The sequence below is a fragment of the Apteryx mantelli genome, chromosome 19 (assembly GCF_036417845.1).
Source record: "Apteryx mantelli isolate bAptMan1 chromosome 19, bAptMan1.hap1, whole genome shotgun sequence".
NCBI classification, from domain to species: Eukaryota; Metazoa; Chordata; class Aves; order Apterygiformes; family Apterygidae; genus Apteryx; species Apteryx mantelli.
Window position 1 is genome coordinate 17,428,752 of NC_089996.1, and position 25,831 is coordinate 17,454,582.

Genomic DNA, 25,831 nt, shown 5'->3' on the forward strand with positions numbered 1-25,831 from the left:
CTATTTCTTCTGTGCAGATGTTTGGATGCGCCTTCATTTAAACTGCTACCATGCACTGTGTAGCACAAAGACTACTTACTGCCCCGATTCCACTATGGGCACCCTTCAGATCCCCCATCAGGCAGAAGCTGCCTTTATTCCGTACTAGTGTCAGACGCGCCACCTGAGGGCAGCACCCATCCAGTTTACAAGCAGAGTTTCACAAACCAGAAATTGTTTTTTCGAAATTCAGACTGCAAAATATGAATCTGAGGACTGGATTGTTTGAAGCTACATGGAACGGTGAACGGATATGCTTTTATTTGATGTGTGAATAAGATAAATCAGGAAACTTAAAACCCCAAATAATTGCTGCTAAAAAAATGAGGGTGAATGAGATAGAGCACCAGGAGGGTCCAATTAAAGTAAGTAAGAGCAGAGACCACGTAGGATAGCTTACTGTAGGTCCCATTGTGGCCAAGTTCTACTTTCAGCTATGCAACTTCCATGCAAATCTGGGCTGGAGGGAGGAGCGGGAGCAGAATTTATTTAGACATCCCACACTTAGTAAGGCAAAATGCATTCATGAGTCACAGTGAGATGATAACATGTTAGCCCTAAAGAGTACTAAGCCATGGCTACCCAACTTATACACTTCATCCCTCAACTGTACCGCTACAGAACAACTCCTTCCCACCCTTTATTAGCTACAGAAGACAGCCCCCTCCAAGTGAAAGAGCCATTGGGTAGCTGGTACCCTGACAATTTCATAATATTGCAGGCGCTCGATGGGACATCCCTTCTGGTGTTATCGCAGATGCTCGGTTGAAGGAGTTGACGCCTATGATGCCAGTCATCTTCATCAGAGCCATCCCTGTGGACCGCATGGACACCAAGAACGTCTATGAATGTCCTGTCTATAAGACACGGATGCGAGGTCCCACCTATGTCTGGACCTTTAACCTGAAGACAAAAGAAAAGGCAGCTAAGTGGATTCTTGCTGCTGTTGCTCTACTCTTACAGATCTAGACTTTAATGACTATGGAAAACACCAGATGCTTTTACTTGCCAAAAAAATAAAGTTGTGTTACTTAGACCAAGTTTGTTTGTCCCAGAACTATTTTAGCAAAGTATCAATAAAAACAGTGTTGGAACTGCTGATCAGTTGGGGAGTGCTCTTACAGTACATGGAGTTTCTCATGACGGATACTGTTTTTCAATTGGTGGCTTATGATAAAGTGCTGGTTAAGAGCCAGACCACTAAAGGAAGCCAAATGGAACATTTGCATGCAACCATCTGGATTCCTTTCCTTCTCATAGCTCTGTGTCTTTTCACAGCTATTTATCTGATCACTCAGTGCTAATTGTGAGCAAAAATCCATCAAGACGTGTGCACTAAATATTCCTGCATAGAAACATTTATCCGTTTACACCAGACAGAACAAGGAAAGGGACAGATTTGGTCCAGTTCACCCACAGGTCACCTGCACAACCCAGAGAAGTCCTGTATAACCAGCACCTCTATTTGAGATAAATGGATGCAAGGTCAGTTTTATGAACCTTGTAGCCCTCACCTTTCTCCCACAGAGACAAAGCTTTTTCCTCATCAGTTTTCAGATGAAAGTCAGCCATGAACAGGTAAATCTCTGAAGTATGATTCTTTCCACTTCTAGGTTTAAAATCTACTCCACCCTTTCGTTCACGGGATTTTTTTTAAGCAGCAGTACCAACTACTAGGGAGATCACAGCTGCTCTGGCCATCATATGGAAGTCAATGCCTGTCCCTTTTGCATAAAATAATTCTCCGAAATCCTCCCATACCATAAAACATCTGAACAATCAGTTCTAAAACAGACAATTGCACAAAACTGCCCTGACTGCTAGTGGTAGCTTCTGCTAATAAAAAAAAAAAAACAAAAAAAACCCACAAGCGGAAGCAAGTAGAGCTGCTTGTTTCTTTCTAAAGTAGTAACATTTAGAATGAATACCATCAGGCCCTACACTTACCTTTAGCCTTTTCAAGTACTAGAAATCCCAACTGCTGGCAATAAAAGATCAAAACATATTACACAAATTCCAACAGTAAAAACTCATAGGTAGCCAAAACTTGTGCTCTAACACATTTTTACTCAGCCTCCCAACTGCCTTGTTTGCACAGTTCAGGACATGCATTATAGTTTGGGCTTCCCACTTTCAGCTAGTAGCATATAAAAATCACATTAGCACTGAGAGTCCCCTAATGCCCTACCCATAACTGGTGAGAGACATAACACATCTCAGCATGAAGTAGCCAGATATATGACCCCAGAGATGAAGGTCATACTTATGTAAATAAAACCAACGTGTGAACACTCAGCATCAAGAGCACACACTTTGGTGCTAACTGAATGGATGATTTGCACAGCACAGACAAAACTTGAGAGTGATTCCATGAAGCTCAGAGGGACTCCGTTCCCGGGCAGCTGAACAGCCAGGCAAATCCAGGGTGCTATACAAAGCAGAAAAAGCAAGAACAACTGCCCCCATTAACCAACATTTAAAAGGTAAAGCAAAGTACTTTTCTAAATACATTATCAAGTGATGAGGTATATCCTTCTTGCATAGGAAATACCGTTAAGATTTCCCTGTTGTGTTCATCACGCTCACTTCCCATCACATATCAGTTAAAAGACAGTAAAACATTTTAAATACTTTCACAATGTTTTCCATCAGCTGGTCAAGATAAAATATACACTGACCCTTTCTACAACATTTTGAAAGGGACATTTCAAAAGTGGGAGTTTTATTTCTATGCATGGGAAATACCCTTATATTTGTTCTCTTTCATTGTCCTTTCCAGAAATGTTAGCAGACTAAGACCAATACAGACCTCAAGCAATGATTCTAGTTAAAGTGACAGGTTCCCCAGTAGAAAAAAGAAAGAGATGTTTGTTTTTTCAACATCTTTTTCCATCATTTATTTTTTCCACATCACAGAAAAGGGCACTGCACTAATAAAATGCAGTCATCTCTCTCTATAAACTCACCCAAATCAGCAGCATTTCTTCTTTCAAAAGAAATTCTTAATCAGAGGTGTTACCAGCTTCACCCACAGTTTCACATAACGATTTGGCTGCTCAAATGTCGATGATGAGACTACACCTGAGCAGAGGTAAAGCTGCTCCTGCTCCTATACAGAGAAAGAAATATCATTCCAGTAAATCCTAAGACCTAAATTCACCTTTTTTCTAATATAATGGCTTTTAATAAGAGGCAATTCTCAGATAAAACTGGCCATGGGTCCTGCCAGAGGGATATATCATTTCTCCCACAATTCTGAACATTCTGCATCTCATTCCATGAAGTGCAACTCACAGAGCAACTAAACCACCAAGGCATTAGTTAGTACAGGATTGGTCCTTCAAACCTGCCTACTGCTGCATTCCACCTTTGGATAACTATCACTGAGCTAAGTGAACCCCAAAAATCAAGCAATTTAAACTCTACAAAATGCAAAGGTGGAAGATTTTGCTTTTTTCTGCTCTACAGCTATTACAGAACTAAACTTCAGTTTCAGAAAAATCCTAAATCCCTAGCTGTAATTGCCGGCAAAGGAAACCTTATCTTAATCTCAAGAGACTAGTTTACGCAGCTCTTTCTAGACACAGCTCAAGTGCTCTGTTTTCAAATGAATATGCAGTCATGATTTCAACTAAATTACCAGAAACACTTAGGCTTCTTCATTATATACACAATTACTGCTGAAGTAGGAAATGAACCATCATAATGATAATACATATTCGCATAGCACGTGAAAGCAGCTGTTTCATCAAAGGTAGAAGTGGTTTTCTTAGCAAATCTAGTCAGGTTTCTAGCAGCACAGGCAAACAAGGACCAGACCATCTACAGTAAGTCTGTTCTTAAACTTTTCTTCCATAGCTAAGCTGTCAAAAATAATAGAACATAACTCTGCACTTTTAAAATTCAGGGTGGCAGAGGGAAGCAGGAACCAAGCACTGGAAAGGAACACCAAAAAGATGAATCAAGACCAGAAGGAAGATATTTGTGTGTCAAATCAGTCTAATTTTAGAAATCAAAAATGTTTCAACAGTTATGATCAATACTGCTGTGAAGATTCTGCACCACAGTCGTCTGATACAGTGATGGTCTCACTTCCAGAAAGTTATCTGGACTGAAGGTCAGTGATTTTAACAAAATATTCAGTTCATTCAGTTAAGCAGCCAAAGATATCCAGACCACTGAGAACTTTTCCCAAACCTTACAATCATTTTTAAAATGGAACTGGACATCTTGTAGGCAAAGTGATTCCATGATAGTGTACAAGTTTACTATGAAGAAGTGGCTGTTTCACATTATCTGAAAATTTGAAAGTTCAGTTATTATTAAGAAGGCCAAAAGCTTAAAGGCTCAAAAAAGAAATGAAAAATAAAAGCTCAGAGTATACTCTTATAGGTCATGATTCTTTGTAAACTGAGCACTGGAAAAACTAAATATTTAATCTGTTTACATGGCTGAAAATGACATTTCAGCCAGACTGCTGAATGGAGTTCGAATTTGCATTGAGAAGGAAACATACCACTCTGTTAGAGGCTTTATCACCTTGGCATAAAATTAAGTCTTCTAAACAAAGATCACAGAATAGTAAACAGAAAGGCAATCTCAAAGTCAGCTTCCAGCAAATGGCAATAGTTTAAAGTCCTTTCATTTAGATCACTCCAGTACTGTTTGACAAAATTCCTTTGTCATATTTTCATTGATTCTCCCCTTCCATTAGGAACAAGTAGAGGCAAGATATGAATTGAAATATTCAAGCAACTCTTCCAGTAATAGAATTGTTTTTGATAAGATATGGTCTGACTCATTCAGTGGAAGAGCCCTGATGCAATAGGGCAATTCCCATTGATCTTGAAGACAACTCTGCCTTCTTATGCCAGGACTCAGTTTAACACAATACATTTTTCAGATTCTTAATCATAGACATAAGCATCAAACCAATTTGCTTTGTATCAGAGTACTACATCAGAAATTACTTGGGACAATGTAAATTCCAGAAGAAGATTCAGAGTTAAGACAGCTGGAGAATCAGTCAGGATTTAGAGAAGCAGCAGAAGTGCTGAACAATCCAAATAACAAATAATAAAAACTGATAAACTGGAATGCTGTAACATTAAACCACTGAAAAATATGTGTAACCAAGATTAGCAGCTACAGCATATAACTTCACGAGGAATCTGAACAGCCCAGAAATCCACTTATTGTAGAAACTACACTAAGATCCTCTGCCCCTTGTTCACTGCCATAGCCTATGGGCAAGTCACCAAAAAGCTAGCTGATTGGGAAATCTTTTGTAGGAACAAATGCCAAACACATGAGATGCAAAGTGATCCAGAAGTCTAAGATCAGCAATTCAAAAAGCCTGATCTCATTATCCCAGAGCTTGGTACTACCTCGGCAATGCTCAAATACTGGGGATAAGGCTAAGAATGTGCTATGTGATCAGTAAACCAGAGGATAGTCAGCAGATCCTTTCTGAATGCTGTGTCTCTTTCAGCATCCAATGCCTGAGTACTCCCAATACTTGAGTTCACTGGGGACACATGTTCTTTCCCGTTATGGCCTCCATTTCCCAGAACCGGGCACTTGCAGCAGGCAGCTCATCAATAGTCACTTAACTGACAGCTCCTTGAGACTTCCTATGCTCAAGAAGGTTTTGAATTATTGTAGCTGTAGGTTTTTATTGCAGCTGCATCATCGCCATTCCTTATGTGACCAAGAAGCACAACATCCATGTTATCCCTACCTTATCAGCCACTTACCTGATGGAGTTGCTGCTGCAAAGTTTTATTTTCTGTCACTATTGCAACCTGAGCTTCCAGGTCACGATGAACAGATCGATATCCAAAATTAGGAGAGCCAATCAGAGTTAGGCAGGGAAGATTGCTTCCTGCCAGGTATAGCCAGAGGCCTGCAGGAAAAATGGGAGAAGAAAGGAAGCATGGCAGACAAAGGAAATGACTGGGGTAGCCTCAAACAATTGCTTTTAGTTAGAAGAAATGAATTAAACATGTTAGATTTACAGTTACTGTAAATGATCATGACACAAAGCAAGCTGTCAGCAACACGCTTCCTTGTGGACAGTCCAGCACGTCTTGTAGTATGAGCCTTGGGGTACACTTGCACAGCTTGCACTGTCCAAACTTCTGTGCTCTTAACAGGGTGGCAGCAGCATGCTCGGCACCACCCCAAGGAGACATATTTTTAAGCATGTACACTGCACAGAGGTCCCCAAAAATAATTCAGAATGAGTCGTCATCATCATCAAGTTAGAGATCATTTTGCACCAGGACATCTCAGAAATACTGAAATAAAACAAATAGTTTTGGGGTACTCTGCAGCAAATCAGGGAAAACCTACACCAAGCAACAGAGCATCAGATCAGTGAGGACTGAAGACTGAACCAATCAGTTCCAGAACTGGAAGCAATATAGTTGCACAGTGACTAACCCCTTTCCCAAGACTGCATAAAACAGGCATCTCCATGCTCTGACAGGTGAATTAACATGAAATACACAGGAGTAAGAGAAGTACAAATTATTACACCCACTCACTTCCTGCGGAGCCTCCAGAAGATGAATTCAAACTGTTGCTATTTATTAACGTAGCGCAATGTAGGACACAAGTGGACAACTCCGCTCCCCACAGCAGTTTACAAGTCCCAGAACTGCCAGTACAAAGGCAAGAGCACGTGTGATACAACCCAGGGCTGTTTTTCAAGCCCAAGATGGAAACATCCTACTGTTTGCAAGCACATCACCGTAACACAGTAGGAAAGAACGGCTAGGGATGCCGCAGGAGAGCCAAAGCTGTAGCTGGGGAGAACCTGTATGGCCATTCTCTGCACCTACGCTGCGCCAGGAATTGTTTGCTCGATATTTAACAAGACACAAGCGCTCAGAACAGTGCTGGGCAGCTCCCTAGCAGATGGCTTATCCCTGCTGCAAGTCACACAAAGACTACAACGAAGAAACTGCAGCATAAAAACCACCTAGTCCCTAAAATAGAAGCAGGTTTCCTAACTCAACCCCAAAGCAGTTCCAAGAATGCCTTGAGTAAGAAGCTGCCAATTCACCGCTTGTTCCTGTAACCTCCTCCCCACCCCCACATCACGACAGAGTCAGCAGCTTCTGGGCCACTTTCAGTTACACCTCTGGCTCACAACTGGCACTGCCCATAAATTAGCCAAATGAAAGGCTGTTCCACAGGCTTACCCCCACCCACAGAAGGGCAGGAATGCCAACACAGGGATCTCCGAGAGCCACAAAAAAGCCTCTGAACGTTGCAGAGATTCAGCAGTTCCTACCAGCAAATGTGACTGACAACAGCCTGCCCGGGGGCCAAACCCAACAGCAACTGTGCTCTCAAAGGCTGGCCAGAGCTCTGCCTGGGCAGCAACGAAGAGGAACATGCTTCCTCACTCTTTCTATGCAACCAAGAGGCACCTCTAAAGTCTTTATTATGCTTTTAGCTTTACGGCCACCTGGAAGAATTTGCTCAAACAGTGACTCACCTTTCCAGAAAGGGGAAGTGCAGTTTCCCAGTCACCATTCAATAGCAATAAGGTAGGTTTATCTCAGAGCAAACAGCCACCTGCCTGGCATTTTGTCACCTGATACTTGCATGGAAGGGTCCCTAATCCTAAAAGATATGCCTTTGTCACCCACAACCACCACACCCTGCAATGCAGCAGCAGACAGGCAGATCTGCACTTCTGCAGGTGTGCTTCATGATGTTAAGCCTAGGAAAGTCTCTCTCATCGCAAAGGTCTGTATTTCCTACCACACTCACCCTTTGGCTCTGCAGCATTCTGAATTGGACTGCTACGATTGCACTGAGCAAGGCTAAGGCTAGTCACAACCCTGGTAGGAAGACACGCTGTTGGAAGCTGTGCATGAGATTCTAAAATGTTTTTAAAGAGGAGCTGAAAGGGGTTACAATACAGAAGCCACAGCACCACAGCATTCAGTACTAGTCAGCCAGATTGTATAGGAGACTAAAGGGTGTCTTTTGTCTTAGCCTGAGAAGGAACTAGTAACGTACACTATTTGCTGCTAAGGATCTCACATCCTCTTCCAGGAGTCAGACTTCATGTACAATTACCCTTCATCTGTCTCCAAGATTTCCTCCTTTTTTCCCTTCTATCCTATCCTCTGTCTCACACACACTGCAAGACTTCTGTAAAAGGAAGTCGGACGAATCAAACATCTGCCAAAGGGCAGAGCATGCCAGAAAAGGGAGCTACAAGTTGATCCCTCCAGCACTCCAAAGAGGAAATGGAAACAGGAGAGTGAACATCTAATACTCTGTCCCTCCCACCAAGCACTGGAACTGCTGAACTCCTGGAGAGTCTTGTGTTCCTCTAAGAGAGACCACCACATAGTAGACAGAGCCCAGAGCCTTTCCATTAGAAGGCCCAGCCTGCCCGAAAGGGATTGATTACCAGGTGAGCTTTGATCCCTTGGAAAAGGAGCCCGTGCTTTCCTAGCTCAATCCTTGCCAAACCACAAATTCCCACTCAGAGTCAGCAGTGCCCAGCAAGAGGAGGAACCTGCAAACCACAGAACACTTGAGCATGTACTTCCTGGAACACAAATCACATACCACTTCCCAGCCAGGCAGGCTCCTCCTTAAAGGTACTTCTGCACTAAGATAAGGATTTTACTGCACTAGAGTTACCGACATCACTGCAGCAGAGGCACAGCACTGGTTAGAAAGGTTTGTAGTTACAGTGTATAGGCAAACTAATAACACTTATTTTCTTTAGTCAAGGGAAGGCCTGCTCAGCAGCTTTCTCTCCCTATCACCTCTGAACCTTCTTCTGAACAATCCTGCAGGAAGCAGGGTAAATAGAGGCATTCCCACAATCATTAACAGCTAATATCCTTAAACAAACAAACTTAGAAGAACTGCAGGCCATGGCCTCTGGAACAGGCCTGTGCTGGCTCAGGGGTTGCATCCTTCCAGTGTTCTAATCAGATACATGCTGCAAACAATGAAAATGTCCCTCAGAACATTGCAGAGCCAGTTTTAGAAATATGCATGTTAATTAGTGCCAGATGGGGTATGGCATACAGTGTTAGAGTTGACACATTGTCCTAGGGGACCAGTGAGCCATCACAGGAAGTTGCACAGTGGACAGTTCTGCTTTCAGCAGACCGGAGTAACAGAAGATGCTGTGGAACATGGCAAAGAAGTCTCTGCTCAGCCCACACTCACATTTTGTGAGGTGCTGCACTGTTATGGTGAGGACCATAAGAATCTAAATATTTATAAAGGTGTGAGCTCAATGTCACATGCATCAGACTTAATTATTTACTTTTTTTTTTTAAGTTGACTTCCTAAACTATTCCCATTATTAAAGCCAATGATCAAGCAATCAAATATTTACTATTGGGTATAAAGTAGGAAGAGCGAGGGCCGAGTTATCTGGAAGGAAAAAGGAGAGACATAATGAGCAACGACCAGGCAGGGGAACAGACTCATGCCTAGGTCAAGGCAGTGCTGGGTTTGTGGAAGTCAAGTTAAGCAAGAAAGAGTCTGGGGTCTTCCACAGAAGACAATTCCCCCTCCAACTGTCTCCATCTCTCGGAAGGCACATGAGTGCATTTATTCACTATGCTGACCTTTCCTGAATACTGTAAACAGAAGCTGGAACAAATCCCTTAACACCTGAATCATCCACACAAATGCCTACTGCCAGGAGAACCAGGTGTCTGGGACCACTGGGGAGTCAATACTAGTTAATTCCTTCGGGTTCTTGCTTCTGTTACAGATCCTGAACTAGGGTCTCTTTCATATTCTTAGATAGCTGCCACTTGTTGAGTAAACTAGCAAGAGGAATACAGGAAACTGAGAAACTGAATCACAACTGCTATTGCTGTCATAAATTCAACCAGATGCCTCCTTTTCTTTCACATCAAGAGGCATTTCCTTTTCCTAGCATTAAGGAGAGGGATAAAACAATTTGGTTAAAACACCTTGCATAATATAGCACAATTTGAGGCCATCTCAAACCAGAAGAGAGCTCAGCCTTTGCTCAGATGCTTTCCAAACTGATGTATTTCAGAACTGTTAGTTGACAGTGTCTTACTGCCACCATAGGGACTATCCTCATATAATCTCTGGGATTATATTTGAATCAGGAATCCAGAGACAAGAGATCACTTTGCATGGTCATCCCCTGAGTGATACAAATTTATCCAAGTTGTTTTTAATCTTGGATGAAAATTTTGGAGGTTAAATCTAGACTCAGCACCCAGCCTTCCCCTCACTAGTTTCACAATCCAAACACATGTAAACCTCAAATGCTTTCCAAACAAGTCCTCTTGGGAAATGGCCATCTTACCTTTAGCATGGAAAGTCCATCCAGTCCTGAAGTACTCCTGCAGCTGAACTCTCTCCTGCTGGTGAAGGCAGCAGACCTCACCGTAAAATTGATGTTCAATGTAAACATAGGCAGCAGGAATGGCACCTGCCACCCCTTTGGCACCAAAAAAACCATTCACCTCTGGTGAGGCCAGAAGAATCCGATACTCGGCCCTAGTGCCTAGGATGAGGTCCATATAAGCTTGTGTCAGGTTGAAGTAGCCAGTGGTAAGATATATCCTGGCACCCCGTTCAGCCTCCGTCAGCAGTGTCTCTGTGACCATCTCATCTATTTGAATCCCAAAGGGTTTCATTTGGATTAAGGGATAAATCCAGGTGTCGGGTCCTGGTTTTAGATCCCCAGATGCTTGAGAGTCTTGCTGGGATAACAAGGGGCTGCCTTCCTGGCTGCTGTGGAAAGTCTTTGCATGAAGGAGTTCTTGACGTGTCCTGGCAGAGTTGATCACTTCCATGACTCTCTGATTTGCTATCTCACAGTAAGCCATCTTGTCTCCTGCAGGAGAATCACAAGAGATTGTTTTCAAGACCTAAAGGTACAGAGCTATGCATCACCTATCACATAGCAGGAAAAACTACCAACAGGACACCAATATTAGAATAAAAAGGAGCTAGTACAAAGATCACACCACTTTCTTTCCTAAGTCTCAAAAACTCACGTTTCAAAAGTTAACAAAGCTATATGACAGAGGAACACCATCCAACTTTGAGAGGGGTAAGAAACTTAACTAGTAGCAGCTTCAAAAATCCACTGAAAAATGAAAAGACCAGGGCCAAGGTGAAACAGCAACCCTTGAAAACTCCACATTTCAAGAATGAACTGGAATGTACAAAATAAACTATTGCCCTCAGTGTACTCTTACATCACACAGCAGTGCACAAGGCCAGGACAAAAACCTATTATGATGCAATCAACTTGACAGCTAGATCCCCTTCTCTGCCCGCTTTAACACCTGTTCTCAGTCTTCCTAATTCAATATTCATTTGAATTCCCAGAATAGACTCAACTACAAAATAATAATTACCAGAAATAGCAGTATATTCATGAAACTTTCAGAACATGTACACACAGAACATCTAGAATTATAGACCTCAATAACTAAAAAATAGATAAAAACCTTGCAAGGTATGTAAGTTCTCATCTAAGGTTGTAAGTAGCAGAAATAAAAAGAAGCAATGAGATGGTTATGGAGGAACTTCTACACTTCGCATTTTCCACCAGATTAGCTGGTGACAGCCACTGTGCTAGGAAGACTCTGACGGATTCGGTCTCAAAACTCAAGTAATCTTGTTTTTAATAGTGGATGGCACAGAAATGGGTCTCACCACAGTCCGTAAACAACAGTCAAGCACTCAGCAGTTTAAAAATGGAGGGAGTTCACGTTATCCTTAAGAACACCCCTGTTGTCATTCCCCTAATCCTCTGGATTGCATCATTCGACCAGATAAGGAGACTCCCTCCCACCTTGGTATGGATGCACCATCCCCTCCATCATCTGGACTGTATCATCTTGCTGCAATTGCAGAGACACATCTCCGATTGCATCCACTAGTTCCGTGAAGAAGTCTGCAATCTCAGGAGAGTCCTGCAGGAGAACATAGCGGTCCTGACGATTGGTGAAGTACAAATCACTCAGGTTTGCACTAGGAGAGAGAAAAAAGAGTTGAGTTCCAGAACAGAGTGTAGGCATATGATCCTGAGAGCCCCTGCCTATTTTACAGGTATCATTCCTCACACAAGACTGAAGTACAAACTGGCCACTTCCTTTTGAATCTTGACACCAGAACACTTACCAGAATCACTGTTAGGATCACTATGGTAAGACCAGATGCAAACAATGAAGAGCAGACAACATCAGTAGCATGCATATCTTGCACCAAAACCTCAGCTAAACGAATCACAGAAAAGCCTAAAGAGGCAAGACTTACCCACTTAGGATCACATTATCATCAAACAGATAGACCTTGATGTGCTGCAGCCCAATAGTCTCATTAAAACGCTCTGGAATCAGAAGCCTGAGTAGTCCACGCAGGTTTGGAGTGTGGAAGAGGGATACACGGACTTGCTTGGGGAATCGCTGCAGCAATGGAATTAGCATTGTTCGAGAATTCTTCCTGCCTGGGAGACAGAGTGGGGTTTCACACACAGGATCACGCTAGACATGGGATATGTTATGACATGGGAAAATAGCTCCTCAGCTAGAAGCTGGTTTCAGAATCAGCTCCTGTCTCATTTGCTGGTACTTAACACTTTTTCGGTTTTTTTTTTTAATTGCTTTCATTTGTACTTATGTCACTATTAAAATCTACATCCAGAATCCCAAGTTCACCGATGAATGGGCTTTGGAAATGATTACTGGGCAGGACTGACACCATTCAAGCTTCTTAAGCAGGTCACACATAGTACTAGTAACATATGCTACAAAGAGTCACCACAAAAGTTTCAGGTTAAGTGTACTGCTACTTCCACCAATTCCCACCTTCCTTTAAAAAAAGAAAACATAAAAGTGCATGACTGATAAAGGGCAAATGCACTGGCAAAAGAACTAAGCAAGCAAGAAAGCACAAGTGAAACAGCAGAGTTGAGCCCAGTGATCTTCTGGCTCCAACCACCTATTTTCTGAAGAAATGCTGCTCAGCTTGAAGATTTTGGGGTGGAATATATAATCACCGGTATGAAAAGGGCCAAGTTTTGAAAGGAATGTGATTTAAACCTGCAGGTCCAATCAGACAAGACGGCCTCTCTCTGAAAAAACAATATATCCAGCCTGAGTGTAAAAATAAGCCTTTGAAGTAAGCAAAACTACGCATAATATCTACCCCGAGATCCCCTGGTGAAGTCAAGAAGAATGGAAACTCTGAGGTCAGAAGATCCTTTTGCTTGCAGTGATTTCTCCAGCGCTTCCTCTAAGCAATCCACCTGCAGAGAGATTGTACTATTCATTAAAGAAAAAGTAAATAAAGCCTTACAAAGACAGTGTTCAGAGACAGGAGGCCAGTGGCCATGAAAGTTTCCATACCCCAGTAAAAATCTTTCCTAGTCACACAAAAAGGTGCTAGTTTAGACTTTGCATCTTTTGGACTAACATCCTATTCTATCAGTCTAAAGCAATATATATAAGGGCATTAATTTTATATATGCACATAGCAATCTTCAAGCCTCTGGATAGCAATTAATTTTAGCAGGAAAAAAATCCCAGCATCATCCCAAAATCACACATTTCCATTACCAAACAAAAAGCTTGGTAGGAGTTCACAAATGATGCAGAGGTAGTTTTATTCCTTAACTATGAGACTGTGACATGCAAATTTAAATCTTGTGTACAAGCCCAGGCAAATCCAGGCACAAAACACTGTGCAGAACTCTGTCCACCTTTACCCTACTGTGGAATTTGCATTGTAACGTAAGAATTTGGCCAAGGTCAGACTTATGCTTTTGTTTCTAGAGGGAAAGACAGGAAACAAAAAAGGTAAACAATATGAAGCAAAACTGACCTCTGTCTTAAATGCAAAGAGCTAGTACTGCATCTGCATACAGTATTTGCAGGACAAAACAACACTGCACACTACAACTTTAATCATGTTCAAGAAAAATTCCAGGATAAAACAAAATTATCAGCATTCCCACAGTTTTGCAAAAACCCTTTGAATACTATGCCAGTAACTTCTAACAGTCTGGAGCAACCAGGCTTATTATCCTGTGAAAATGTTCAGTAGTTCCATAGTTTTGTACTAAGCTTATAATAAAAATTCCGTATGCCTCCCTTTCAAATTCCTCCCCCTACTTCACACCAAGCCCCAAGTACAAGTGCATGAATGCAGCCAGGAACCATGAAAAAGCCTCTCAAGGAGAGAAGAAAGTCAAATCAAGTGAATCCACATATGAAAGTTTTAAAGACATTACAAGCTTACAAATTGCACCTCACATTCACCTCTTGTACCTGTAGGAACAGGATGTTTTTTGCAAAGGTAGGTAGTTTCTGTATTCACTTTTTTCCCTTCCCAATCCCTTTCCACACTCACCAGCTCCTGTTCAAGGAGCCCTGTTCCCAGGTATAGTGAGGCCATCACCACTCGCTGTTTGGCTGTTTTTATCTGCACCTAGAAGCAGCAGAAAGTAAATTCAGGTTCAGCCTTGGTCTCTGCAACCAGTAGGAGCTAATGAATCAATCCATAGAAAACCTTGCAGGTTCCCCTGAAGAGAATCACTTTAGCCAAATCAGAACACTGTCTCCCTTCCTTTGAGCCTTATTTGGTTCATAAGAGCACAAGACAAAAGACTTATGCTTCTGTGCATCCAGGACCCATGTAGACCCATTCAGAGGGAAGAAAGACCAAGGGAGGTTCCAGATACAGACTCTGCCAGTCCAGCAATAGCAGGGCACTTTGCCCCTTCAGCCCCTAGACACCCACGTAGGAGGTGCCAGGAAAGGCACAAGAAAATGATAACATTCCAACAGCAAAGATATAATACACATAGGTCTTCACAGAGCAACATCAGCACCATTGTTACATCCAGAATCAAGGAAGAAATCAAAGCTTTCTGGAAAACTGAGGAAAGAACTCCCTGCAACTAGTACAATGTTACTGTTCTTGGATTTAACAGTACTAGCCAAAACTTTGGAATTGTATCAATATCATACCGGCAATCCCAATGATCTATTTTTCATTCTGTAATTGCTTTAATCCTTTGTAGTTCATCCTGTGAACTAATCAGAACCGAGACGGATCTAAATTTGAAGTTGGCCCTGCTCTGAGTGGGGGATTAGACCAAATGACCTCCAAAGGTCTTTCCCAACCTAAAATTTTTTTGTGATTCCACCATCCTAAAGTTTTGCTTCTGAACAAGAAGTTAATGCCTTCCTCAAGATCCGCTGATGCCTTCCTCAAGATCCGCTGCTGCTTAACAAACGACACATTAGCTGGCAATGAAGTGAAAGCCCAACCTTCTTCCCTTAAGTCAAGGCTTTGTACCCAAGCATTTGCTTCCTCCTTTGTTCTGCCTGCAGGTGAAAGGAGACCTTTGTTAACAGAGTTCTCTCCTCCTTTCCCCTTTGCTCAGCACACACGCCACAGAGAGTGGTGGCTAGTATTAACTCCTGCTGCCTTCATGGCCCACCCAAGTCTTGTTCTCTATCAGTTCACTGCAGCAATCTAAGATCATGTTTCAGAAGTACTTGAACTTACTTTAAATACGCATTAGGTAAAGACTCAAGCAACTGAGCTAAACAAAAATTCTCATCTCAGTCCTGCTACATACCTAAGAGATGCAATATTACAGAATTCATACTGTAATGACCTAGAAGACCTTTTGGACATGTTGAGGGAGCTGTGCTTGTTCAGTCTCCACAGAGGAGGCTGAGAAGTGATCTGATAGCAGCCTACAACTACCTGAAGAGTAGTTACAGAGACGACAGAGCCAAACTCTTCTTGGTAGTTACAGCTGAGCAGCAGCCACAAATTGTGCTTTGGGAAATTCAGGTTGGACATCAGAAAGAATTTTTAAACTAGTAAGGTGGTGCAGCACTGCAACAGGTTGCCCAGAGAGGTGAAATCCCCATTCTTAGAGGTTTTCAAGACTCAGCTAGGCAAAGCCTGGCTGACTTGATCTGTTGTTGACAACAAACCTGCTTGAAGCAGAAGGTTGGACTAGTGACCTCCAGGTGTCCATTCCTACCAACTTGTCTATGATTCTTCAAAGCCACTGCAATCACCAACCCCCAGAAAGCATTCATGCTTGAAACACACAGCTCACCTTCAAGAGTTCGTAGAATTCAGCCGGGGACGAAAGGACCTTCACGTGAGAGCTGGAGATCCCGAATTCTGGAACCAGATTCCTGATCCATTGGAACCTGTGTGCTCCTTCTGGACAAAGGGAACAAGGGGGAGCTGTGATCACAGGAACAGGAGGGGTGAGCAATGGGGCTAGAAGTAGCCATGATGATCTGTGAAAAGAAAGATTGAGGAACGCTGTGTGATGGAGCCTTGGCTTCCCACAAACTCTGAGTATGTAAAAAAACAGCTCCAACCAGAGCTGATACACTGTAAGGATCTGCAATGGCAAGAATGCCTTTCCCCTTCAATAATCCCTGCAGAATCTCCAAAGCCAAACCTAGAAATAGAAAACCACAAGCAAAAGGTGGGAGAACCGATCTTACATCATTAGCTCCTTCCCCTATAGGTTGGGGTTGGGGAGGGGAGCAGCACAGACAATTCTTTCAACAGAACAGGAAAACAGGAGAGGAAACAAGCTAGAAGTTGAAGAAACAGAGAATATTAACTCTTCCAAACAACCACAAATCAGATGTTTGATGATGTTGCTGTTTTATCAGCTATTCCTGTGACCGATCGCTTCCTAATTCTGTCTTTATCGCACAGGCATCAGCTTTGCCATGGCCAACAGCCGCTTTCATTTCTAATTTAGCCTCCAGCTGGGCTAAAGATAGTTGTTTGTATTTCAAGTAAAGACATTAAAAAAAAAAAACACACAAATCTAAATGTGCCTTAATGAAACGACAACAAAAAACTCAACCTCTAAAACTTACCCAGAAGAAAATCTAGAATGTAAAAAGTGCCTGAATGCAAGTCCTAGCAAAAGCAATTAAGTCATTACACCAAAGAATAAAGTACATTTCAACAAGTATAAGAGCCAAGAATCATGACTGAGAAACATCAGATAGTGCTCTACAACTATGCCACTCTCACATTTCTGCACAAGCACTAAAAGGAGAAGATCAAGATTCCTCTCACAAACTACAAAGTAACTGTAAGTGTAACAGCCGGAAGCTCATTCTTTAAAAGGAAATTTCAGAACAAATTTAACTGCTTTGAAGTCATTTGGGGAAGAAAGCGACTTACTGCTAAGAGTCATGCTTAGGGGGGGGTGACAAGAAGTAAATGGCATCCTTTCTTCTCTGGAGGCTTAGCATGCATGTAAAACTATCAAGTCATACAATAACCGTTGGTAGGAGTTCGTCCACATGACAAAACCACATTTCAGCACAATTAGCAGCAGCAAGTCCCATGAGATCCAGGAATTGAAGAGCAAGTGACTGAACTATATTCCCCAACCTGAGAAAAAACACATTCTAGTTAGCAAATCCTACTCACAGGAGTTAGACTTCTATCAAGACAGAAGCAAGGTAGCTGGTCTCATCCCTGAGGAATGCCAGGTCCCTCAGGGCCAAAAGGCAACCATCTTGTGACCCGTCCTCATGTATTGTGGCATGACCACATACCAGGAAGAAACTTGATTATGACCTTTACCAGAATTCGTTACGAGGAACTTCTAGGTTTTACCACAATCCAAAGCCCAAATGACCACAGATTCCAGGAAGATGATTTCACTCATTTGCTTCATGATAAAACACTGGATCTTCATAAGATTTCCGAATACCCTTACGCAGAAGCCAGACAGTTTGCAGTCGCATTTCCCAGAAAATCCACTAGTTTGTCACAGCCTATTCATCGCAACAAAAAACTGAGTCAGTTTGTGCAAAAATTCCTAGGATGGGGTTTTTCAACAGATCATGTGGACTACCATAAGCTATGTAGCTTACCAATAGAGGTTGTTAAAAACAAGGGAAATATTCCACAGAAGATGTTAAAATAAATAAATAAATAAATAAATAAATAAAAGTACTTCCCTAGGGATTTTTTCAAAACAGACACCGAAAAGAAATATTTTTTGACCTCATTCAAGCACATCTTGTCAGAACCTGAGCAGGACCTTCACACTTCTTTGCTGAATTTCTGTCTCAAGCCACATACTGGGAGCAGAGACCCACCATTACATAAAGTGGCTACTATCATTCAAGTGAGCACAGCAGACAAAGAGCAAGGAAGACCAAGCTACATGAATTCAGATTATCATTCAAAAATATCTTCTTTAAAAAAAAAAAAAAAAAAACACATGGCTTGCAGTGCAATTACAAAGCCAGAACTATAACAAAGCCAGATTATAAATTACGTTCTCTGGAATTATTCTCACTGAGATAATGATAGCAAGTTTTATGCATTATATGATAATAATTAAACAGCAAGAGAGGATAAACATTTTCCTTATTATTCCATTAGTCAAACTTGGCCAGTTATACTTCTGGAAGCCAATACAGTGGCCTAGAATCCACTTTCCAAAAACATTTTTAAGATTCCAAGAAGCCATTTTCTGGCAAAGAGTATGAATGCAGTAGGTTAAACTACATCCTCACTCTGCACAACCTAACATTAGGTTTTATGGATCAACACACTCTTCAGGGAGCCCTTTCCCAGTGCTGCCAAAGGAGCAAAATTGATCTGTGTTACCAGCACTGTTTGGTTAGAGTCTTCATATTAATTCTATGCATGTATTATTATGCACTAATTACACTTTCTGGATTTCTTACTGCCTCCCAGATTTAGAGTATAGCTATGCTCTTTCATTTTTTAATCCAATACTGAAATTTTAAAACTTATTAAGCATGGAAAGCCTAATAATTTTATAATTTTCAAATATATCAATATTTTGCACTAGCTGACAGTAATGATGGCACATTAACAGTCACACCCACAGGTGATTGAAAATAGCTCAAGTGACTACCTAGGTTTAATGCAATCCTTTCTACTGTACACATGCAGTAATCAGAAACCAAGTAACTTTATGAAGAAATTATCAAAATTCCATACTTCAGCAAACCAGCTTTCAGAGAACCAGAAAGTGGTGGTGCAGGGGAAACCCTTCCCACATATTCCACATCATCGAGTTAACCTGAAAGAGAAAACAGAACTAAGAGGAACCACCTCAAATCTTTTCTGCATAAAAATCTGAGCCTAAATATAAACAAGGGATTTTTTTTGTGTTCTATTTTTAAGAATTGTGGTTTTGGTACACATACGCACGAGGGAGCTGAAACACTCAGCTTCACTGTAAAACCTCATCTGCAGCAAGAGAAGTGAAGTGAAACTGCAGGATCCAGCTCTGTCCTTTCACCCACGCATCGGTCACCACATAGGGGGATCTACAAACTGCTTGCCTTTGAATTCAGTTTATTCTTTCCAGGGCTCAGTCTAGTAATTCATCTATGGTAAAGAACAGCGATGAAGCCAACGGAGAAGTTTGAAAACAACTTCCTTGACTTACCAAGAATATATAGCAGAACACTGGCTAACAAAAAGCTCTAGGACAACAGCTAGCAAGACCACTGCACATCTGCTATCCACAGGAAAAAGGATAGTAAAGACATGCCAGAATACTAGATATGCCACCATTACAAAACTAAGATCAACTCATGCAGATACTTATATTAGATACTGCACTATCCAAAACAAAACACAGAATCCTTCCAGTGTTCTCTTATCAGGAACAATAAAAACATCAGTGATGCTCAAAGACTGGAGGAAAAGATCTTCTTCTATTTAGACTACTTCAAGCATTTTGTTTAATCGCTTCTGATCCCAAGACATGGTTCTACAGATATATGTGAACACCTCCATTTTTAATGGTTTGTTTTTTGCATGGATTGTATTCCTGATTGCACAGACCCTGAAAAGCAGCTGCATCAGCAAAACTGAAGGAACAGGGCAGTAGCAAAAATAAGGAGAGGGGAGAAGCTGCTTAAGGAAGAGAGGTTGCGGAAAGACTGACTAGAGGAACCACAGTCTGAGGTTGCGGTTGTACATTCCCTCTAACATAGCATAAAACCAGTCTGGTACCAAAAAGGGCAAATCTACCTCCCCCAAGCTAACTACTCCCTCCCCTTCCCTCACATTCCCTGGGGATTACTCCCCCACACACTCCCTGGAGGAAGAGGATGAGAGGAAAGGGCAAGTGTGGATAGTTTTCAGACAGGTCAGTTTCTGGATCCTGCTTACTGCACAGCCGCCCAGAGGAGATGTCGGGAACAAGTTACAGGAAAAAGACCGAAGGACCGCTCCTTCCCAGAGTGGCCTGCTCAGATTCATTTAAAATGACGGGGAAACACACCCTCTGCGTGCAGTTTGATAGTTTAGCGACTCCAGCGTAACTGTGACTGCTGCTGAAGCGTGGCCCTCTTCTTCATTCATCTGTCTTGAGCAAGATCTAGTGATAGCACAGGCACAGACTGAAACCTGTTCTCACTTGTTTTTTGATGGGGAGCAGTGGGATCTCACCCTTCATGGACAATCCACAGTTTGAACAGGTCAGGCGGAACATTGAAACCCTGGTCAGTACCTGCCCAGGGACTGATCATTACATGTGATAACTGAGGTGGGAAGTTCTCCTTATAAAACAATTATTATAATTTAGTATGTAAAAGACAACAGGAATAAAGCAAAGCAAAAATAAGAAGGAAGAAGTACACCCTCTTGTCCTAAGGGCAAAGTGGACAGCTAAAACAGACTTATGACCTAAATTAAGTTTAAGGACTGCAACAGTCTTTTCAGCAGCTGATTCATTGTGGAAAACAGCAACGGGAACAGCATCTGGGAAATTATCTAGTTAGAAATGAGTTGAGAGGGCAACTTTCCAGTAAGGAAGCCACTTACCACATCTCGAAAACATTTTAATAAGTTTTATCATACACAAATGAAGCAGCAAGGAAAACGAGGCAAGAAAAAGAGACTCGTAGAAAACGGGAAGCCGCAAGAACGCAAGGCGCTCGCCGCCAGGCAGCGAAGGCTCTTCCCGAGCAGCGCCGGGCCGGGCCGGGCACAGCACGACGCACCCCGGGCGCCCCCGGCCCGGCCCGGCGCGGTGCTGCCGGGGCTCGGGGGCGGCGCCCAGCCCGGCCCACCCCGCCCCCGGGCCGCGGCCCCGCGGCATCGCAGCGCCGCGCCGCGCCCCGCCTTACCTGCGCGAGCGGCGGTCGCGGCCGCGGGACAGGCGGTCCGAGAGGCGGCCGAGCAGCGCGGCCAGGCCCAGCCGCCCCCGCGGCAGCAGGGCCGCCAGCCGCCGCCACAGCGCGGCGCCCCCCGGTGCCGCCGCCATCAGCCCCGCGCGCCTTCCGCTTCCGGCCGCTGCCATGGCGACGCGCCCGGCGGACGCTTCCGCTTCCGCCCCGCGCCCGGACGCCTGGGCCCCGCTGCCGGGCCGGGTCCGCGCTCGGCGCCGGGGCCCGCAGCGACGGGCGGGGCCGCGCCGGAGCCGCGCACGGGCTCCCATACCGTCCCCAGCGGCGCACGGGCCCCTCCGGGCGCGCTCGCAGCGGGGCGCGGCGCCCTGCGCCCCCGGGAGCCTCATCGCCGCCCTCGCCGCGGGACGCCGGTGCCTCCCGCGTTCCCGGTGTCCGCTCCCGCCGCCCCCGGGGACGGCTCCGAGCAGACGGCTCCTTCCGCCGGCGGAACCGGCCGCCCCGTCCCCGTTCGCCTTGGCGGGACGGGGCCATAGCGGGGAGCGTCCTGCTGCCGCCCCCCCGGCCCACAGAGCACTGCTGCTGCCCCCCCCCCGAGCCCCCCGCCTCCCGGGGCCCCCCGAGCCCTGCTGCCGCCGCCCCGGGGCAGAGGCCGGGGCCGGCTTCCCTGGCGGCCGCCCCCTCCCTCTCCCCCGCTCCTTCCCTCGCGTTTCACCGCTCCGCCCCAGGCAGAGCTCCAGAGCTCGTTTGCATTTCAGACCAGCTGGTTCACCGCAGCCTCACTTCCCAGAACTGCTCTTCTGGTGTTTATTCCTGACTGGCAGAGGCAGCAGCAGCGGCAGCTCCTCCAGGGCAAATTAAACTATTTAAAATAAAATCCACTGACAAAGTCTGTTTTGTTTTCGAGGTCAGGATTGACAATTGCCAAACGAGAATGTGAAGGCGGCATCTGAGCCTGGGCAGAGGAGGAACCAGGTGGGGCAGCGAAGGCTCCAGCCCCCCCCCCCCGGCTTGGCACCCGCCGCCGCCAGCGCCGCCCGGGTCTGCCCCGAGGCGCCGCCGGGCACCGCTGGCAGCCCCGGCCGGCGGCTCGGGCTGCGGCCTCGGGGCGGAGGAGGAAACCCCTCGGGGCAGCGGGGAGGCGCCCGGCCAGCGGCAACGAGGGGCCCGGGCTCCCTCCCCCCCCCGCCGGCCGCTCCGCACCGGGCGCCTCGTGCTCCGCCGGGTGCCGAAGCGCCAACCGCACGGAGCGTCCCGGCGGCTCCCGCAGCCCCCCGCAGCCGCCCCCCGCCCCCGCCCCGGGCAAAGCGCTCGGGAGCGGCGCTGCGCACCCCGCCGTCGGGCCGCGCGGGGCCCCGAGGCGTTCCTCGCGGCCCCCAGGCTCGTCCCCCCTCGTTGCTCCCCACTGCTTGAACCGAGGGTGTTTTTCTTCCCTGCAGGTCTTCTGGGAAGTGCACTCGAGGCCAGCAGCAGCCTGGAATGTTTGTACTTGAAATAAACTCCGGAGCCGCGCAGACACCCGATCCCGCCGGCGCCCGGGCGGTCGGCGTCCCCTCCGCGGGGCGCCCCGAGGGGCCGGCGGGCCGCAGCGGCCGCTCGGGGCGGGGGGACCCGCCGCCGGCGCTCGGGGCGGCCTCGCCCCTCTGCAGCCCCCCGCCCGCCGGCCCCGAGCGCCCCCCGGCAGCGGGGCCCCCCGGCCGGCGGCGGGGCCAGCCCGGAGCAGCCCGCGGCTGGGCCCCGCCGTCCCGAGGCCGCAGCGCTCCGGCCGCTTCGCTCGCCGCCCGCTGCCGCGGGGCCGGGACGGGGCGGGCGGGGGGCGGCGGGGCCGCGGCCCCCGGGCTGGCCGGGGACTCACCTCTTCTTAGAAGGAAAGAGCATGAATGAGGAGCGGGAGGGGGCGGCCGCGCTGCCCGGAATGGGCCGGCGGTGCCTGGCGGCGAGCCGAGCCGGGCCGAGCCGGGCGGGGCGCGGGGAGGGCGCCGGGGAGCGTTACAAGAAGCCGCGCAGTTCCAGGAACCCGAGGGCGGGCTCTCCGCCCGCTATAAGAAGCCTCCCCGGGCGGCCCCGGCAGCTCCGCCGCCGCGCACCGAGCCCCGCGCCCCGCCGCCGGCACCGGCTCCGCGCCCCAGGTACCGCGCACGGCCCGGGCCCGGGAGCGGCGCGACGGGACGCGACGGGACGGGGGGGACGCGACGGGGGGGACGCGGGGCGGCGGGGCCCCCCGGGCACCGCGTGTCTCCGGGGGGGGACACGGGGCCGCGGTGCCCCGAGTACCGGGTGCCCCCGGGAAGGACACGGGGCAGCGGTGCCCCCCGAGTACCGAGTGTCCCCGGGGGGGGGGAGGACACGGGGCGGCGGTGCCCCCCGGGTACCAGGTGTCCCGAGGGGGGACACGGGGCGGCGGTGCCCTCCGGCTACTGGGTGCCCCCCGGCTACCGGGTGCCCCCGAGGAGGACACGGGGCCGCAGTGCCACGAGCACCGGCTGCCCCCGGGGGGACACACGGGGCGGCAGTGCCCCCCGGGTACCGGGTGTCCCGGGGGGGGGGGACACGGGGCCGTGGGGCCCCGGGGGAGGCCGAGGAGCGGGTGCTCCCGGAGGGGGACACGGGGATGGCGGTGTCCCCCGGGGGGGGGGCCGCGGTGCCGGTGCCCCGCGGTGCTCAGCGCCGTCTCTGCCGCAGGTGATGGTGTAGCAGCCGCTGCTCCCGGCAGCAGCAGCCCGAGCGCGCAAAGCTGGCTCCCTGCGCCATGGTCACCCACAGCAAGTTCCCCGCCGCCGGGATGAGCCGCCCCCTGGACACCAGCCTGCGCCTCAAGACGTTCAGCTCCAAGAGCGAGTACCAGCTGGTGGTGAACACCGTGCGCAAGCTGCAGGAGAGCGGCTTCTACTGGAGCACGGTGACGGGTGGCGAGGCCAACCTGCTGCTGAGCGCCGAGCCGGCCGGCACCTTCCTCATCAGGGACAGCTCGGACCAGCGGCACTTCTTCACCCTCAGCGTCAAGACGGAGTCGGGCACCAAGAACCTGCGCATCCAGTGCGAGGGCGGCAGCTTCTCGCTGCAGAGCGACCCGCGCAGCAGCCAGCCCGTGCCCCGCTTCGACTGCGTGCTCAAGCTGGTCCATCACTACATGCCCCCCGCTCCCTGCACCGTGCCCGAGCAGCCGGGGGCCACCCTGCACCCCAAGCGCACCTACTACATCTACTCGGGCGGCGAGAAGATCCCCCTGGTGCTCAGCCGCCCGCTCTCCTCCAGCGTGTCCACCCTGCAGCACCTCTGCCGCAAGACGGTCAACGGGCACCTGGACTCCTACGAGAAGATGACTCAGCTGCCGGGTCCCATCAAGGAGTTCCTGGACCAGTACGATGCCCCCCTCTAAGGGGCCCGTGGAGAGAGGTCACACGCGACAAGCACAAGAGCAGGGCACAGGCACAACGACCCGCAGAAGCAGGAACTTGCAGGGCATGATGAGCCTCTCCCTCCGGGAAAGGAGAGGAGGGGACAGACAGTGAGCCGCGGGCGCCCCAGGGCTGCTTGCGTCGGGGGGACTCCCCGAGGAAGCACGACACCCCCTCTCCGCGGGGGACGGAGACTGGTATGGTCGGACAGTGGATGTTACAGCGCGCCCCGGCCGGGCCGGCCGCCCCGCTGCGGCCGGGGACCATGGCGCTGCTGCAGCGTCGCCCCAGGGGCACGGGCAGCCGGTGGCAGCTCCGCCGAAGCGTGCTCCCGGCCGCCACGGCATGACCAGACCTGGAGGTGCTCTGGCGATAGCCCTCTTCTGCCGATGAGAGAATAAAAAGCACTGGAATCCAGCTAGTGCCTGATCGCTTCTCCTCAGTTTTAAGGGGAAAGTGTTTTTTGCCTGTACTGTAATTTACCTCTTGCTGCCTCCTTGTGGGTGGAAGCTCCTTTCACACACGGCCCCAGACTTGGAGGTCGCTGCCTTTTTCCCCCTCGTTGCCGTTTTCCAGGGGACTAAGCCTTAAAATTCTTCCTGTCCCATGGTCTGGGTTACTGCACATATTTGGTATCGCTGAACGATAATGGTCCCGGCGATGAGTCACGACTCCGGAGGGGAAACAGCGTGTCCTGACACCGTCAACAGCGAGTCCCGTGCGACTACACGGGCGACGGGCGCCAGGGGGACGTCGCTGCTGGACCGTTATTCCCGAGTGTTACCCCCCACCTCTGCCCAGCCTCTCCCAGCGGATGCCAACCCTCTGTCCCTGCCTTGGTGGCCAGGACCCTCGCGCTTCGGGCAGAGGCTGGCTGCCCCCCGCCGCGCTGCTCCGTGGCGGCACCGATGCCTACAGGATCGTAGCGATGGGAGCATCCCCTGGGGACGCGCCAGCTCGTGAGCGCTCATCTGTGTCCGCCTGGAGAAGCAGTTGGGTTTTTCTGCTTTCTTTCTTTCTTCTTTTTTTTTTTTTTTTTAAATCAAAAGGGATGTTTACAGGCCTACATGAATCACTGTCTTTTATAAAGATTCCATCTTCACCTCCAGCCTCGAGGGCTGAGCAAAACCATGCTTGAAAAATTCAACCAAAACAAAACTCAGATGAAACTTTGCACATATTTATATTTATATTCAGAAAGGAAAT

At 47.6% G+C, this 25,831-nt stretch overlaps 3 protein-coding genes across 3 annotated transcripts in view; 2 read left to right on the plus strand and 1 right to left on the minus strand.

Moving 5' to 3' along the window:
* The window catches only part of DNAH17 (dynein axonemal heavy chain 17), a 40,301-nt gene extending 38,442 nt beyond the window's left edge, over nt 1–1,859 (plus strand). The window contains exon 80 of the mRNA XM_067308250.1: nt 761–1,859. Coding sequence (XP_067164351.1) covers nt 761–1,008 — 248 coding nt within the window. The 3' untranslated portion in view covers nt 1,009–1,859. The remainder of the gene's footprint in view (nt 1–760) is intronic.
* PGS1 (phosphatidylglycerophosphate synthase 1) lies at nt 858–21,400 on the minus strand. The gene is made up of 10 exons (XM_067308642.1): nt 21,228–21,400; nt 16,175–16,364; nt 14,443–14,520; nt 13,240–13,339; nt 12,349–12,538; nt 11,885–12,063; nt 10,382–10,915; nt 5,796–5,944; nt 3,006–3,148; nt 858–942 (listed from the first exon to the last, which is right to left on the minus strand). Exons 1-9 carry the CDS (start codon nt 21,398–21,400, stop codon nt 3,029–3,031), a joined length of 1,713 nt encoding a protein of 570 aa, XP_067164743.1. The 3' UTR covers nt 858–942; nt 3,006–3,028.
* A 1,887-nt stretch (nt 21,401–23,287) lies between these two features.
* On the plus strand, nt 23,288–25,662 carry SOCS3 (suppressor of cytokine signaling 3). The gene is made up of 2 exons (XM_067308197.1): nt 23,288–23,356; nt 23,910–25,662. The coding sequence occupies exon 2, from the start codon at nt 23,977–23,979 to the stop codon at nt 24,604–24,606; it is 630 nt and encodes a 209-aa protein (XP_067164298.1). The 5' UTR covers nt 23,288–23,356; nt 23,910–23,976; the 3' UTR covers nt 24,607–25,662.
* Nucleotides 25,663–25,831: the final 169 nt, after the last annotated feature.